At 38.2% G+C, this 17,135-nt stretch overlaps 1 protein-coding gene across 1 annotated transcript in view; it reads left to right on the top strand.

Annotated features, from left to right (window-relative positions):
* osbpl5 (oxysterol binding protein-like 5) overlaps nt 1-16,421 on the top strand; it is a 56,514-nt gene extending 40,093 nt beyond the window's left edge. Inside the window, exons 9-22 of the mRNA XM_065292229.2 lie at nt 3,754-3,958; nt 4,277-4,461; nt 4,546-4,627; nt 6,977-7,075; nt 7,469-7,565; nt 7,654-7,752; nt 8,422-8,519; nt 8,611-8,700; nt 9,315-9,451; nt 10,549-10,728; nt 10,949-11,078; nt 11,317-11,431; nt 15,023-15,125; nt 15,208-16,421. Of these exons, the coding sequence (XP_065148301.1) occupies nt 3,754-3,958; nt 4,277-4,461; nt 4,546-4,627; nt 6,977-7,075; nt 7,469-7,565; nt 7,654-7,752; nt 8,422-8,519; nt 8,611-8,700; nt 9,315-9,451; nt 10,549-10,728; nt 10,949-11,078; nt 11,317-11,431; nt 15,023-15,125; nt 15,208-15,343 (1,756 nt within the window). The 3' untranslated portion in view covers nt 15,344-16,421. The remainder of the gene's footprint in view (nt 1-3,753; nt 3,959-4,276; nt 4,462-4,545; nt 4,628-6,976; nt 7,076-7,468; nt 7,566-7,653; nt 7,753-8,421; nt 8,520-8,610; nt 8,701-9,314; nt 9,452-10,548; nt 10,729-10,948; nt 11,079-11,316; nt 11,432-15,022; nt 15,126-15,207) is intronic.
* The last annotated feature ends 714 nt before the right edge of the window (nt 16,422-17,135 follow it).

Here is a 17,135-nt window from a genome sequence, read left to right as displayed (position 1 = left end):
AACACCATACTAATACTGTGTTTGACCCCCTTTCGCCTTCAAAACTGCTTTAATTCTCTGTGGCATTGATTAAATAAGGTGCTGAAAGCATTCTTTAAAAATGTTGGCCCATATTGATAGGATAGCATCTTGCAGTTGATGGAGATTTGTGGGAAGCACATCCAGGGCATGAAGCTCCCGTTCCACCACATTCCAAAGATGCTCTATTGGGTTGAGATCTGGTGACTGTGGGGGTCATTTTAGTACAGTGAACTCATTGTCATGTTTAAGAAACCAATTTAAAATGATTCAAGCTTTGTGACATGGTGCATTATCCTGCTGGAAGTAGCCATCATCATGTTCATAAAGGGATGGACATGGTCAGAAACAATGCTCAGGTAGGCCGTGGCATTTAAACGATGCCCAATTGGCACTAAGGGACCTAAAGTGTGACAAGAAAACATCCCCCACACCATTACACCACCACCACCAGCCTGCACAGTGGTAACAAGGCATGATGGATCCATGTTCTCATTCTGTTTATGCCAAATTCTGACTCTACCATCTGAATGTCTCAACAGAAATTGAGACTCATCAGACCAGGCAACATTTTGATGAGCTCGTGCAAATTGTAGCCTCTTTTTCCTATTTGTAGTGGAGATGAGTGGTACCTGGTGGGGTCTTCTGCTGTTGTAGCCCATCCGCCTGAAGGTTGTGCGTGTTGTGGCTTCACAAATGCTTTGCTGCATACCTCGGTTGTAACGAGTGGTTATTTCAGTCAAAGTTGCTCTTCTATCAGCTTGAATCAGTCGGCCCATTCTCCTCTGACCTCTAGCATCAACAAGGCATTTTCGCCCACAGGACTGCCAAATACTGGCTGTTTTTCCCTTTTCACACCATTCTTTGTAAACCCTTTGAATCGTGGTGTGTGAAAATCCCAGTAACTTAGCAAATACTCAGACCGGCCCGTCTGGCACCAACAACCATGCCACGCTCAAAATTGCTTAAATCACCTTTCTTTCCCATTCCTCACACATAACTAGTTGTTTGTCACATTTATAGTAGATCATTTTTTGTCGGTGGGTAACGTTTTCCTTTTTCACCGGCTACCACACAAGTACATTTCATGTGGGAAACACTGTTTATATAGGATAAATTTGCTAGTTTTATCATTTGCCTATTAAAAAATATTATTTTGGTTAAAATGTGTTTTCCTGTTAAAGCATTGTGTAAGCTTTGCTTAGGTCATGGGTTTGATCTTAAAAAACAAACATACTGATAAAATGTTTTCCTTGTAATGCTTTGGATGAAAGCGTCTGCCAAATGCATGTAAATGTAACATGTAAATACTAAATAATTTTAAAAACTATTTAGTAAATACTAAATATTAAGTATAAACAATACTAATAATGATTCATTTCCATTTCATTTTACTAATACTTTCTTGTTTTGTGTTTTAAATAAAAGGCTATTGATTTAACAGAGATTCAAAATACTGTATGTAAAATAATATAAAGGGTAATGTTATGTAAGCTCCCATAACTCAAAACTAGTGTTATAATAATCAGTTTATTATCACAATTGAATTAAATCAGATTTAAAAAAACAACAACAATGCAGAGACCCTTTTAAATGTCATGCTCTTGTATGTGAGGGAAAGAGAGAGAGAGCAGATGATGTTCACCAGTGATATCATCCAAGCTGGCAATCATTGCTTTCCCAAACCCCGCCTTTTTTCCAACCCTCCACAAATAACCTTTAATAATTCAGTCTCCCGGCCAATCAGCACAGCCCTTAAGGTTGACACGATAGGCAGAGGAGCAGGAAGAGAAAGTGGACCCAACAGCTCATCCAGCAGACCGTGCATGCGCACACATGCATCTGAAAGGTTGCCGAGCAGGAAAAACTGCTTTGGGAAAAGGATCTTTCCTGTGCAAATAGCAGTCCGACCAGGAACTGTGGAGGCAAGCTCATGTTTTACCGTAAGATATTGTTGCAGTGTTTAATCATTTTTACTGGAGTTGCAGGATTATATTTTTTTCTGTGAAGGTAAGGATACATTTTTTTTTGCTTGACAGCCAACAAACAGGACCTTGTTTCCATATTATCTATGTATTTGTGTCATGTGTGAGCAGGATAATAAACCTCTGACCTTGATGTCTGTAGTATTTGAGGGCATAGAGGATTTTTTTGTAATTTTATTTGGAGATGTGTTGCTTAAAGCTTTCCACTAAGTGTGCGAATACACAAGGGTATGCCAGACGAATAACGCTCATGCTCAATTATTGAACCGCTGTGACCATGGTGACGGTGGTGTCATTCAAATTGCTCATGAATCTGAGTAAATCATGCGGACAGTTGCTTTGGCAACTGATCTCAGCTTGCTTTTATTGTGAATGTGATAACAGATCTCACAAGGAACAGCAACAAGGTTTGCACAATCAATAAGTCCTTTATTAAGAAAACGAATAGTGCCATATACTGATATTTTCAATACTGGTTAGGGCTGCCCTTTGCTCTCAAAACAGCCTCAGTTTTTATAGCAAGGATTTCACAAGATTCTGGTCTATGCTGACATGATTGCATCACGCATTTTTTTGGCTGCACGTGCTGTTTATCTTCTAGTGTATTCAGATCTGGTTACAGGGAAGGCACATAACATTGCATTGTCAGTAGTCATTTCAGCCATATATAGTTTGAAAGCAACATTCCTTGGATCCAGGGTGCTACATAATACGATAGAAGACACATACTTAACTGTACATAATTACATTCTTGATACTTCCTCTGTAGAATTTTGTGAGGAGATGGGCTTTCCTTCGCAGAAAGTAGAGACGCTGCTGGGCTTACTTTGATATGGAGCTGGTGATAAGGGACCAGGTGAAGTTCTCCACCAGGTCTTAACGATTTTAACGATCGTCCCGGAGGAGCCGTGTTCAGTGGAGAATGGCCGTGCTGAAGTCAATAGCCATCTCTTTTGTTTTGTCCATGTTCTGCGATAGGTTGCTTACTCTTGTACAAGTACATTAGCCAACACACCTCTCTGTAAGCTGACTCATCGTCTTTGCTGATGAGACTCACCACCGCAGCTGTGTCATCAGCAAATTTAATAATGTGTTTTGAGCTGTGCTTTGCTGCACGAGTGAGAACAGCAGTGGACTGAGCACTGAGCCGTGAGGGACCCCCATGCACAATGTCATGCGGGAAGTAGCATAGTTATTGGATTGAAGATGGCTTAATTGTGGCTATGACAGGATAACATAAGCAGCAGCAATAAGCAGAATGAGGCTGCTATCAGGTGGTATTCAACTGATGATTGATTACTATTTCTGGGACAAAGTGTTGCTTGCAAGAATATCACCATTGCCTTTAGCCTGGATTGTTGACGCACTGATTCATGGTTTTCAGAATGCATCAAATTTATATTCTGTTAAGCTTTTTACTGCCCAATTTAGGTAAGTACTGTACAGTATATGCCTACTGCAGTCTCAAATGTCTGTTTTTGCTGACAGAAGCTTTTTTCTGCCGTTGTAGCCTGTTTGGTTTAGGTTAGATTTTTATATTCTGCTCACCTCTGTTCTACTGCCATGCAATTTGACTAATATGATAATGACATAAGTGGGTGAACAGGTGTTCCTAATAGCATAATATGAAGGCAGGAAGAATTCTAAAAATGCAAATAATAAACAAAATTTCACAATAACGATTTTGTCAATCTGTTGGGGCTGTTATAAACAAAACTCATCTGGTTATTGGTGCGTTTGTGTTTTAAAGATTGAATGACTCCTTGTTGGACAACAACCACATGGAGAACGACGCGAACTCCGACAAATCAGAAAGGGAGGCGCACGAAGATTCTGACAATCCAGCCAATGAGAACGGAGGCAGACTGACAGAGGAGAGTGATGCGGACCAATCAGATGATGTGTTTGTTGAGGCAACCGCTTTTGTTGAAGAACCTCTTGAGGAGATGGGAGAGGTGAGACTGTAGCTTGATTCGCTTTATCATAATAAACTTTATCATAATGAATGAATTAAAGTGTTCTTCTCTCCGTGTTAGCATGGGTTTACTCTGGGTACTCCGGTTTCCTCCCACAGGCCAATAAAATGCAAGTTAGGCAAATTGGAGATTCCAAATTGTCCCTCCCCAACCTGTGTATGGATCAACTTGTCTGAATAAAACTTGTGGATGGATTAAATGGTTCTCTGCATGAATATAGCTGTAGATGCTGGAATGGTATTAAGAAATAAAGGAAAAGGAATAAAAGTGTTCCCTTTGCTCTTACTGTATAATTAGGCTGGTGAAGCATCACAGGTCGAGACCGTGTCAGAGGAGAATAAGGGCTTGATCTGGATGCTACTGAAGCAGCTGAGGCCGGGGATGGACCTTTCTAAAGTGGTCCTGCCAACTTTTATCTTAGAGCCGCGTTCCTTTCTGGACAAGCTGTCGGATTACTACTATCATGCTGACATTTTATCACAGTAAGAACCTCATTAGCAGCACCGTCACCACTGTTTTGTTGGTGTAAATAAAGACCATTATTTTATTCTTCTCTTTTGTTTCAGGGCGGTTTTGGAGGATAACCCATACTGTAGGATGAAGCAGGTCTTGTGCTGGTATTTATCAGGCTTCTACAAGAAACCAAAGGCAAGTTCTCATATGTGACCCCCGGACCACAAAACCATAAGTCGCATGGGTATATTGGTAACAATAGCAAACATTGTATAGGTCAAAATTATCGATTTTTTTAATGCCAAAAATCTTTAGGATATTAAGTAAATATCATGTTCCATGAAGATATTTAGCAAATTTCCTACCATAAATATATCAAAAATGTAAATAATGTGTTTACTGACTTCATTTGGACAACTATAAAGGCGATTTTCTCAATATTTTGATTTTTGGCACCCTCAGATTCCAGATTTTTAAATAGTTGCATCTCAGCCAAATATTGTCTATCCTAACAAACCATAAATCAATGGAAAACTTATTCATTCAGCTCTCAGCGCTCATAATGTATAGATCTCAATTGAAAGAAATTGACCCTTATGAGTGGTTACAGTGGTGGCCGGTGATTTTTTTTTTTTCGAGGGCGCTTGATGCAAAGTTTGTCACAACATATTGTGTGTGGTTCGTAATTTCAAAATATGTGTTCTGCGCGTCGAGAGATCCTGTGTTCATCACGTGTCTTGTCAAAATAAGTGCCTGCTGCAGACGTGTTTAAAGTGTTAATGATAAAAGAGACGCTTGCATTTGCCAGATACTCCCATAATCTCATGCATAATCAGAGTTTAGTGTTAAGGGAGTGTCTTGTGTGTATTTTGTGAACGTGAGCGTCTCTTTTATCATAAACGGTTTTGATGCGTGTGCAGCAGGCACATGGCACTCCGAACACATATTTTGAATTTGCACCCCTCGGATAAGCAGTCACGAGCCACCACTGACTGGTTTTGTGTTCCATGGTCACATATTTGCAAATTCTTATTTAAAGCTTATAGATCTGCTTTTTACCAAGCAATAGTTTTACAGAGAAAGAGTTTAAAATTATATTATTTGCAAGAAAAACAGTTGATGAAAGAGTTAAATTATTACTTATTAGGGTTAGTAATACGAACTGTATACTGGATTATATAATTATTGCAGTTGATATAATAAAACTGTTTAAGGGATTACCAGGGGTGTCAAACTCAAGGCCCATGGTCCAAATCCGGCCCGCCCCCTTATTTCATCTGGCCCACGAGAGCTTATAAATTATGTTAATTATGTGGCCCGCGAGAGTTTACAGATTATTTTATTGTTATTATAAGTTTTATTTTTTGCAGGTTATTTCCTACATTGATTTTTTTAGCAGCCACCAAAACTCATTTTTGTCCCGCCAAAGTCTTTTTGTAATGTAATTATAGTGATAATGTTGATGATTGCATGAGAGAGAACGAGCAGTGCCCCGCATGCGCGCACTACTAGAGTGGCCGTGTCTTAATGCGAAGGCTGCAGCGTCCGGAGGTCGCATTTCCAGGCTGCATACGTCATCAAGACTGTCTTGTTTCAGAATATTAACAATTATAAAGTTAAATATTATCCTTCGTTTATAGTAAATAGTTGTAATATGCGCATGACTTGTGAATGTAATGGTCAGTTAACTTAAATAAACCAGGCTTGATGACGCTGCATATGCGACCTCCGCAGGCTGCAGCATTTGGAAACGGACAGTATATCTGCTCGTTCTTTCTCTCCCTCTCTCGCGCACGCTCACGCGCATCCAGCGAGAAAATGTTTTCCGTCTCGTTTACAGAAATGTTTCGCGATGTCCAGCTGGGATTAGTTTACAACGCGTCTATTCCCGCTAAATACGCGAACTAATGAGTCATCTGAACCGATTAATTTTAATAAAGATTGAAACTATTGATCTGTAGCCTACAACACTGAACTCATGAGACGTCAGTCAATCAGACACTCAAAGCCAGGTAAAAAAATCACAGCTTTTTTATAAAGAGGGCAAGAAATGGTGGAGATTGTAAAACTCTTTATTAGTATCTGAAAATGCCTTTATATAAAAAGTATAACAGAATATTTTGAGCGTACTCACATACAACATGTGTTTTTGGCAACACAATTATTTTTAAAATAATCTGTAGAATATGTATGTACCCTATACACTTTGTCATTATTTGCCTGGGCTTCTACTTTCAAAGCTAGGTATTCATTGAGTTATTAACAAAACCAATAGTAATCAAATGCACAGAAAATTATGCAATGTACAGTAATAAATTCATACAGTCGTTTAAATACAACCGGCCCTTTGAGAGCCACCATAATGCTGATGTGGCCCGGGATGAAATTGAGTTTGACACTCCTGGATTAGTCTATTATTTCAGTTGAACAATACTACTTTATGTCAATGCTACAGTTTGACCATAACTAGCTTATAAATAACTTTAAATAACAGAAATTTCTGTTTAACATAAGACTAAAAGTTTGATCACCTGTGTGTTTCAGGGTCTGAAGAAACCATACAACCCCATTCTCGGAGAGATGTTTCGATGTTCTTGGCTACATCCACAAACAAACAGCTGTACTTTTTACATTGCGGAGCAGGTGAGATTTACAGTAAACACCACCCAAGATGTGTCTGGACACAAATAAAAATGCAGAAAATTATACATTCATTGCAATCAATTTGCAAGTTTACAAAACATCAAGCCAAGCACCAGTTATTAAGAAGACAGCATGAGCACAATTTACCACATAAAATGACGTAAAGATATTTACCTATACAAAGTATGTGGTCGCTTTTGTGGTTGTCAAACAGGTTCACACTGTAGTTAATGTGATGTGAACTACCTGTGCTTGTACACATTGGTGACCTTGTGAGAAACTTTTTTGATTTACGTATTTACATTTACATGTTCTTTATCTGTACACGGCAGACCGTGTAAAAGCATGGTAAAAACCTCAGTGTTGATAAGCAGCTTGTTTTTGCACTTTCAGGTTTCTCATCATCCACCTGTTTCAGCTTTCTACATTAGCAATAAGAAGGACGGATTCTGCATCAGCGGAAGCATTCTGGCCAAATCCAAATTTTACGGTGAATAACCGCTTTTATTTTTACATTAGCACGTCAGTTATATGCTTTCAATGTGTGATACTGATCATTTTGCCAATTTTTTTAAAAGGTAACTCGTTGTCTGCCATTCTGGATGGAAAAGCAAGACTGATGTTTCTGACCCGTGATGAAGAATATATTATAACAATGCCGTACGCTCACTGTAAAGGTGAATTGTATTTTAAAGGGACATTCCACTTTTTTTAAATTAGGCTCATTTTCCAGCTCCCCTAGAGTTAAACATTTGATTTTTACCATTTTGGAATCCATTCAGCTGAACTCCTATACTTTTAGCATAGCTTAGCATAATCCATTGAATCTGATTAGACCATTAGCATCGCGCTCAAAAATGACCAAAGAGTTTCGATATTTTTCCTATTTAAAACTTGATGATATTACGCAGCGCCCCAAAATAGTCCCCTGCTATTAAAAGTAACCAAGGGGACTATTTTTGGGCACTGCGTAATATCATTCCGCCTGCTGCAGCCATGTTACGGCAGCAAAGTCCTTGATTATTACGCCAGGATGAGAGTATAGTTCCTAGACACATCTGCCTAGAAAATCACAACTTTTGTTTTTTGCCGGTCTTAGTACATGATGTAACGACAGAAGAGTCAAGTTTAAATAGGAAAAATATCCAAACTCTTAGGTTATTTTTAGGCGCGACGCACGCAAATGGTCTAATCAGATTCAATGGATTATGCTAAGCTATGCTAAAAGTGCTAGCGTCAGACCCGGAGTTCGGCTGATTGAATAAAAAAACTGGGGAGCTGGAAAATGTGTGTCCCTTTAATATTTTATAGAAACATTAATAGATTATTAAATATTTGTCTCTCAGGTATCCTTTATGGAACAATGACGCTGGAGCTCGGTGGAAAAATCACCATTGAGTGTGAAAAAACGCAATATTATACAGAGCTTGAATTTAAACTGAAGGTATTTTCCGTCTTTTATCTGTAGCTCATCGAAATATATTTTACCAGAACTTAAAGATTACAGTTTGTCTTTTTCTCCATCTCTTTCTCAGCCTTTTCTTGGCGGCTCTTGCAACGTCAACCAGATTTCTGGAAAGATTTGTCTGGGGGAAGATGTTCTGGCTATGGTGGATGGGCACTGGGTAACTCATTCCTTAGATGTGGATGTATCGTATTGCTCATAGCTACCTAAGGTTTAAATTAATAGTTTAACCAAATATGAAAATTCTTGTATAATTGGATAAGAATAGTACTAACCCACTGGAGTCATTTGGATTTTTTTTTTTAATAAATCTATGTAATTTTTGGAGACTGATCATGTTGAGCCTCAAATAAGTAGTGCACACCGAAATAAGTAAAATGTGTAAGACCTTTGTTAATCTTCAGAAGATATTTTAAAACATTTTTGAGATGCATGTTGTAAACTCTGACTTCTTGCGTCAGCACTACACATTCATCGTGAACGCCGGCCCCTGTGTCAAACATTACGTACACATAGACATAATTAATGCCTAGAGGGGATGTTGAGTGCTTTGGCCCATTGCGGCAATACATTATTGTGCTTTTTTGTGTTTATGGGGGGCTCATGCCCGGACCAATGTGGTGGCACCATTAACGTTAGATACAATGTCCCGTCTACACCACCCATATGTGTTATTGGGAAACGCAGCTATTGACCAATCAGCATCCAGGGCCAAACCTGTCCATTTTGTAATGAAGGATAAGACAAGAGCTGATAGTCCAAATCTGTTTGCAGGATGGTAAAGTGCACATGACTGAGAAAAAGACTGGCCAGCAGGAGGTGCTGTGGAACCCCAGTCTAGATGTGAGGAAGCATCGGCTCAAGAGACAAGTAGTTCGAATGGACCAGCAGGAGGCGTTTGAGTCTGAGAGGTATACAAGTTCATAACCAAAATAACCCGGAGTCCCAGAGTTAACACGGGGGGTGCGGGATCCCATATGTTTCAAGGTCAAATAAAGATGCTAATATTTTTTTTTATTCAAGCTTTTGACATTGACAGGGTTTAAACACAGTAGGCACATCTAAGCTAATACAAAATGCCCAGGTGGCTATACATTTGAATTCTCTAAATTCAAATTAAATTAAAGTACATTATAAAAATAATAATAATAAATAAATAAAAAATAATAGTAAAATAAGCAGACCAATATATTACATGACCATTGGGGCAACTAATAATTTAAAATAAAATATATTTTCAAAAGATTTTTTTTTTAAATCATATGCTAACATTGCCAAGATAAGGTAAGATAAGTTTGTCTTATGTAAAATAATTATTTCAATTTTGCTCGCTCCATCTCAACGAGCTTGTTAACGCACATGCCAAATGAATAGGCTTTATGCCCAGCTGCACTACTTCCTGAACTTCAGCCAGCTCCTTGTTTCCTGTCTGCCATTATTGGACAAACTGATTAATCCAGGTGTGCATGACCTCAGTAGTCACAACAACAATAATCAGACACACCTGGATTAATCAGTTTGTCCAATAATGGCAGACAGGAAACAAGGAGCTGGCTGAAGTTCAGGTAGTAGTGCAGCTGGGCATAAAGCCTATAGGAAAGATGGATGTAGATGTTTAGAGGGGCTCATATTGTCATATATGTACCCCAAGGAAAAAGTTTGACAACCACTGAAATATATGATAATAGTATTAATTTTGGCAATTTTATTTTGTTTATCATTTTATACTATTTTAGTTACATTTAATATATGTTTTTATATATTTATTATATTTATTGTTATTTTTATTTAAATGTATTAACTATTGTTTAAAACTTTCTCAAAGTGTTCATAAGGCCTGATAATATTGTAAAGCAAATAAAAATATGCATTTTATACTATACTATTCATAATAATTATTTTATATCCAAAAACCTTGCAGGTGCATCATTAAAAATAAAACTGTGAATAAACAACAATTGCTTTTAATTAAATAGATTAAAATCTTATCGGTGTATTATTCCTGCAGGCTTTGGCGTCACGTGACCAAAGCGATTAATGATAAAGACCAAAACAAAGCCACCCAGGAGAAATTTGTGCTGGAAGAAGCCCAGCGGCAGGAAGTGAGAGAGCGTGGCGAGCGACCCTGGTGCCCACGACTTTTCACACTCAACACTGACACCAATGAATGGCACTACAAATATGCTGAGTACGTTTACAATGTCTGTAATAAGATACTGTCAGTTTTGCTGAATTGGATATTATAGTAAGTTAAATAATTTGATAATTTAAAAATTTGGTAGATGCTACACCTTCCACCTGCTTGTAATTCAGTGTCTTGATGGTTTGGTTCAGATGGCTTGCAGCTATATTAGATGCTTGTATATAAACACCAAAATGTAATCTCCTCTCACCATTTACTTTCTCAGCTCTAAGCCGTGGGATCCGGACCTCTGTCTTGTTCAGTTTGAAAAGGATGGCATCATCCAGACAAAAGAGAAATCACAACGCCAACGAAATGGTTTCTCATACAGCCAGAACTGGCCTGGCCAGCAGAAGGTGAGACACACGGGAGGTTGCAAACAGAAAATTTCTTTGATATGTTACCCGGTGTAAACAAGCATATTTATTTTGGTTATTTTTGAGCACGATGCTAATGGTCTAATCAGATTCAATGGATTATGCTAAGCTATGCTAATAGTGGTACCGCCAGACCCAGAGATCGGCTGAATGGATTCCAAAATGGTAAAAATCAAATGTTTAACTATTTATTGACTAATGTGTGTCTGTTTTTTAGGTGCGGGTGAATGGAAAACACCGGAAGTCAAGCAGCCAGCCGTCCAGCTGTAGTCAGAACACAGAGAGCAGCAGTACAACACCAGAACCCAGCCATGAGTCATCGGACAATGAAGGCAAGCCAGTATAAAAACAAATGGAGTACCGCAGGGATGACACATTTTTGTAGGCAAAACCCAGAAGTTAGTTAGCATTTTAGCACTTCCGTTACCAAAGTCGATGGATTTTTTTGAATGGGATTTTGGATAAACGCCTTAAAAAGACCTTGGGTTTGCACAAAGCAACTTTGTGAGGTGGCCCTGTAAGCACGTGCATTAAAACCCATTCACTGTCTCTGCTTAAATGTAGCTATGAACAAAATTTTAACTAAAAATACGTATTATGTTATATAACATTTTTGCCATATATGGGCATAACTGTGACACACATCAGAATACTTCCTAATTATTACATTCACACGTGTTTTCTAAAAACCCTTAATCTGTTACATTGGTACTTACAAGGTTTATTGCCAAATATATTCTTTAAAGGCATGATCTCTGAAAGCCAATGTTGACATTTAAAATCACCTAAACAAACACGCCCCTACCCCAATAGAATCTGGACTTTCTTTTGATAGACCCGCCCCACACATATGCAACCCATGCAACGATGTTGGTTAGTAGACACGCCCCTTACTGCTGATTGGATACAAGTGTGTTTTGGTAGTCGGCCCGACTCCCTTTTCTAAAGTGTTTTTCAAAAATCATGCACCCCGCCTTTAAGAGTTGTAGAACATCAAGGAAACAAAATTACAATTATGAATAAAATAAAACCAAAATAGCTGTCAGAAAAACTATAACAAACAACTCAAAAACTAGGGCATGATCCATATATTTTACTCTAGTGGTTAACATACAAATACAATAATTACATAATAAATAAAAAAAAAAATTATTATTTAAACTTTAGATGTAATATGCATTGTTTTAAAATGCTAACAGAAGTCACATAATAGCTTGCATGAATGCGTTTATTTTTTTAGCACATATGCAAGATTTTGAATATTGATGCATACAAGCATTTCTAACAAAACACACTGGACTAATATTCAATCTGGAGATTTGGACTGAAGTGTTTGCAATAAATCCATTGCGTGGTTAGTCAAGACTAAATAGGACATTAATATGTTCTTAATCTTAAACTTCACCTTAATGGTGCTTTTTGTCCATCCTGCTCCAGACGGATAGCTCTAAATAATATCCATATATTAAGACGCATGTCGATAAGCACTGCGTGCAGGCTGCACAGACCGACTGACAACTTAAAGGAACAGTATGTAGGATTGTGGCCAAAACTGGTATTGCAATAACAAAACTTGTGGCTAAAACTGGTACTGCAATCACCCAACTGGTGGCCAATACACAAAATGACAACATAAACATTAGTTGAGGGCTGCAACTCCACTTTATAAATGACAATATCCTGGCCAGACCACTGTTGTCAGTGATATAAGTATTTGAAATGAAAATGATTTCTTAATGTCTAGTGACATATCAGGGCCATTTTATGATTAATTGATATACATTTCTTACATACTGTTCCTTTAATTTACTGACTGAAAATTAAATTTTTGTGAAATCATAATGCTTTTCAATGGCTTTTGGCACAATGATGTCACTCACCAATTGGTCTTTGCAGCGCCCCCATGAAATTATGAGCAAGAGTGGTTCGGGGCCCTACGCAGCTTGCGTATCATGCGTATAGGTAGGATCGGCTCTGGGTTTGCATTAGCCTGACGTTGTCATACTCAATTCTAGTCAGAATTTGAGTCTGATACCACTCCTTTGGGCTATGATTATGAACCGAAAAATGCCTCTGCACTCAATTGGATAGACTTATGATCAATCAGAGCAAAGGAGTGTGTGACGTATGTTGAAATGACGTCTTTTGCAGCCTGACTGAACTGCTAGTTATTTAGCTACAATGACACTAACATTGTGTTTATACTAAGTCTGAGAAAGCGAACGTACATCAACACCTCCTATGTTTACAACATTTAATTTATATCACAACATTAAGTATTTACTAAGTCATGCAGTAAGACTTTCTCTTACCATTTGTACATTAGGTGAACTTCATCCACGACGATACCCATTACGTTTGCTTGAAAAATATCAGAGCCAAGCATGTCCCTCCACTTATTCAGCAGCCACGATTCCGGGGTTCTGAAAGAAGCTGGCAACGACCGCTAATTATATCCATCTCGTCGTGCACGCCGAGTTGCATCGCCGTGATACCCCATTTCAGTTGCTTCTTTAACTTTGTCCTCCATAAGTGCAACCAACGTTTGCCGAGTCCCGTAGGAAGGACGGCAAAAACATCTTTACGATCAACAAATGCCTTGATCGCGTTTCTTTGTTCCTCTTTTAAAATCAATGCTCTGTCGATATCTTTTAGAACAGACTCAATGTCAGAATCCACACATCTGAATTCTACAGCGGCAGCCATTGCGTTGTAAATAGATTCAAGACAAACGCTCTTTGGTGACGTGGTTGATTACGTTACTGTTGATCATCTGTCCATCATCGTATAAAGCCCGCCCTCACAATTTGATTGGTCGACCAGCTTTGGGTCTCGCATAGTAGCTCCTCAACGGAGAAACCCCAGACCGATCTTCCCGTCCTCAAAATGTTGTGGGCGGGGCTAAGATCGGCTGGCACCCAGGCTAGGTTTGCATAACCTCAAAATATTTTCATGTTTAATTCCACGACATAAAACACACCAGTTATATACTCGTGAATTTAAAAGCTTTAACATGTAATTTCAAAGGGGGTTGCTAACAAGTTCCTATATGGGACTACAGACTGGGACATGATTAAAAAAAAACGGAACATGGGCACAATTCCCAACAAAGATTCATCCACAGAGTTTTTTTTTAATCAAGAAACATGTTTTTAAATGTGTTTAACTCTTCTGCCAGATCTTTCAAACTGTATTAATGTCGAGAGACCGTGGTGTAGTTCGCTTGGAGCCTAAGGTTAGCTTTTATACTTTAAAATTCATGAAAGTTGGCTTCTATGAAGATTATCTTGTATAAGTGTCGTAAACCTTTTTTAAACACAAAGCTTTTTTGCGATAATGCAAAAGTTTGTGAAAACAAGAATGGCCTTTTTGGCGAGGACACGCTTCCTGCTAACTTCCGGGTTGGCGTACAAAAATACATCATCCCTGCGGCACTCCATTGTCTCATCCTGTATCATCCTGTATATGGTATAATAGATACTTAAATCTATTAAAAATAGTGATCAGTAGTGTGTACAGTGTATTGGCTACTTTAAAGCAACTTTGAACATAGCCATTTCAATCAGATATAATAGCCAGCGTACACAATAATAACAACATTTTAATTAGCTAGATATTAATAGCTTAAAGATAATACACTTATATATTGAAATAGCTGTTGTATAGAAATGTGTGCATTAGGATATTCAAACAGCAATCATATTTAAATGCCGGTGATTCATGGATGAACAACAAAGAAATAATGCGGCGAGGTGATTCAGACCACACATTCATAGCTTATATGAATAAATCGCATTAACCGGTCTCTGCCTGTTAGCTGACTGTATAGCGTAGGGTATAAAAAACAACCCACAGCTTACCTAATCTCTAATTTAAAGCTTTGCACATTATCAAGTCTCATTTTTTCATTTTGATTCAATCAGGATTTATGAACCAATGCACCAGATGCACTAAAGAAGTGAAGGATATCGCCCTTATCGAAGCCTCTGTGGCAGCTATACAGAAAACACAGCAGGACATACAGAGGCAAGTACACATTTACATACTATTATTATTATTTTTTTAAGATAAATCCGTTTCCTTTAACTTTGCACATTTTTTTCTGTAGAAACCTGAGCGCGTTGGGCCGTCAGATAGCGCGGCACAAGACGGCGGACGAGAGCAAGGCTCTGAACGCTCGCCACTGTCTCATCATCTGCATGCTGTTGCTCTTCCAGCTACTCATCAACTACGTCTTCACTTGAGATGCTGTCACCTAGCGACCATTGCCTAGCAATAAGCAGCCAAATGATTGCATCACACAACCACCGAATGCCCCACCATGATGTCACACCATCGAGCACTAAAGCACTTCAATAAAGGAGAAAGAGACTCTTGTTTTAACGCATATTGAAAACGGATAATCATTTCGGAGTGTCGCCACTCTTGTTCACGTCACTGTCCCACACAATTCACTTCCACGATATCATTTCTACCATAGTTAAATAATGCGCGTGTTTGTGTGTTTGTTATTCTCGAACCTCTTCCATTAGGATACCGGCCTTAATACTAACGCCAAAAAGTGGAAAAAGTAAATCGATGTCCGCCAGTGCAATTCTTTACGCTTTTTCGCCACGACATTCGTTCGTTATTATTTTACACAACAGTGTTCCTGCGTAGTTCTTTACGAAGAAGAGTAAATGTTTACAAACGTGATCGTACACTACACAATGAATAAAAACACAGAGGATGCGTAGTGTAAACGTAGATTATCGCCTGTTTGTAGTGCAACGATATTAGAAAGAGCATCTTTCGTCTTCATAGCATCGGATGAGAAAGTCTTCGTAGAGACATTTGAGGCCTTCTGAGATTGGATGAAGTTGAAATGAAGTTTGATAATGAAGGCGTGACTGAATGATCAAAAGTGTGTATATATTTGGAGCGAGAACTGAGAATGTATTTATTGGATCATGTTTGTTGATTTATATACGTATATATACAATCACAATGTTTTTAAATGTACCTTTTCTGGGAGCAAGTACAGCCAAGCATCAAACTGATTTCTTTTATGGTTTGTGTCGCGTTTAAAGTTACACAACACCTTATTGTGCACTAGAGTAAGTACAATAACAATTCCAGTGCAGGATTCATATAGGACATTTGTGCTTGAACAATGCCTGCATTTTTTAATCGTGGAATGAAAACCGAGACATTGGTACATTTCATTTTACATTACATTTTTGTTTTTTAATACCACTCGTCAAGTAAATCAAATGAATGAGATGTCAACGGCTCACTGTGTCAATGATTGTTGCAAGGCACCACAGTAAAGTTTTACATTTCCACTTTGTCATGGTGTCTTCTTTGAAACACTGATCAACGACATCAGCACATTCGACTCCATATCACCACTATATATATTAATACTTTTTTAAATAATTATTAGCATTTGCCAAACCAAGTTTAGGCGCAATTTACATGACGTTTAATTTTTTTTTACCAAAAACAGATCACTTTTATGCATTTTGCCTGTTCAATGGCATTATCGTTAACTCCCTGCCAGCGTTTTAATTTTTTATGATTTTCACAAAAGTTTTTCTTCTTTAAATATATAACATACAATATATCAAATAAAAGAACAAATCTTCTGCTTTTAAAAAAACAAAATATCCTACCCTTCATTTGTTTTCGTTTTAATACCTCTTGAATATCTCTAGGTTTCTTCAAAAATACACAATTTTGAGCAAAAAGCTGAGATATTTGCATTTTTGTTAAGGACTTTTGTTACCATTTGGGTTCACACCAGCCGCGTATGAGTCGCCAAAATTGCGTCTACAGCGTCTAGTTTGCCGCTTGAACATTTAGAGTTTACTCGCTTCATTCATGCGTGAAATTCTAGTCGCTTCATGGGAGGGGCTTCTGCGACTCCGCTTATTTCTGAAATCACATCACTATTAGAGCAAGCTCCTGATTGGTTAACGCGGCGCATTTTAACGCCAAAGTTCACATTTTTCAACTTGTGCATTTTTCTTGTGAATCACGTCTACCGCGTCACAC

The sequence above is a fragment of the Paramisgurnus dabryanus genome, chromosome 23 (assembly GCF_030506205.2).
Source record: "Paramisgurnus dabryanus chromosome 23, PD_genome_1.1, whole genome shotgun sequence".
Lineage (NCBI taxonomy): Eukaryota > Metazoa > Chordata > Actinopteri > Cypriniformes > Cobitidae > Paramisgurnus > Paramisgurnus dabryanus.
The sequence above is the reverse complement of the archived record's forward strand: the minus strand, read 5'-3'. Positions and strand labels throughout refer to the sequence as shown.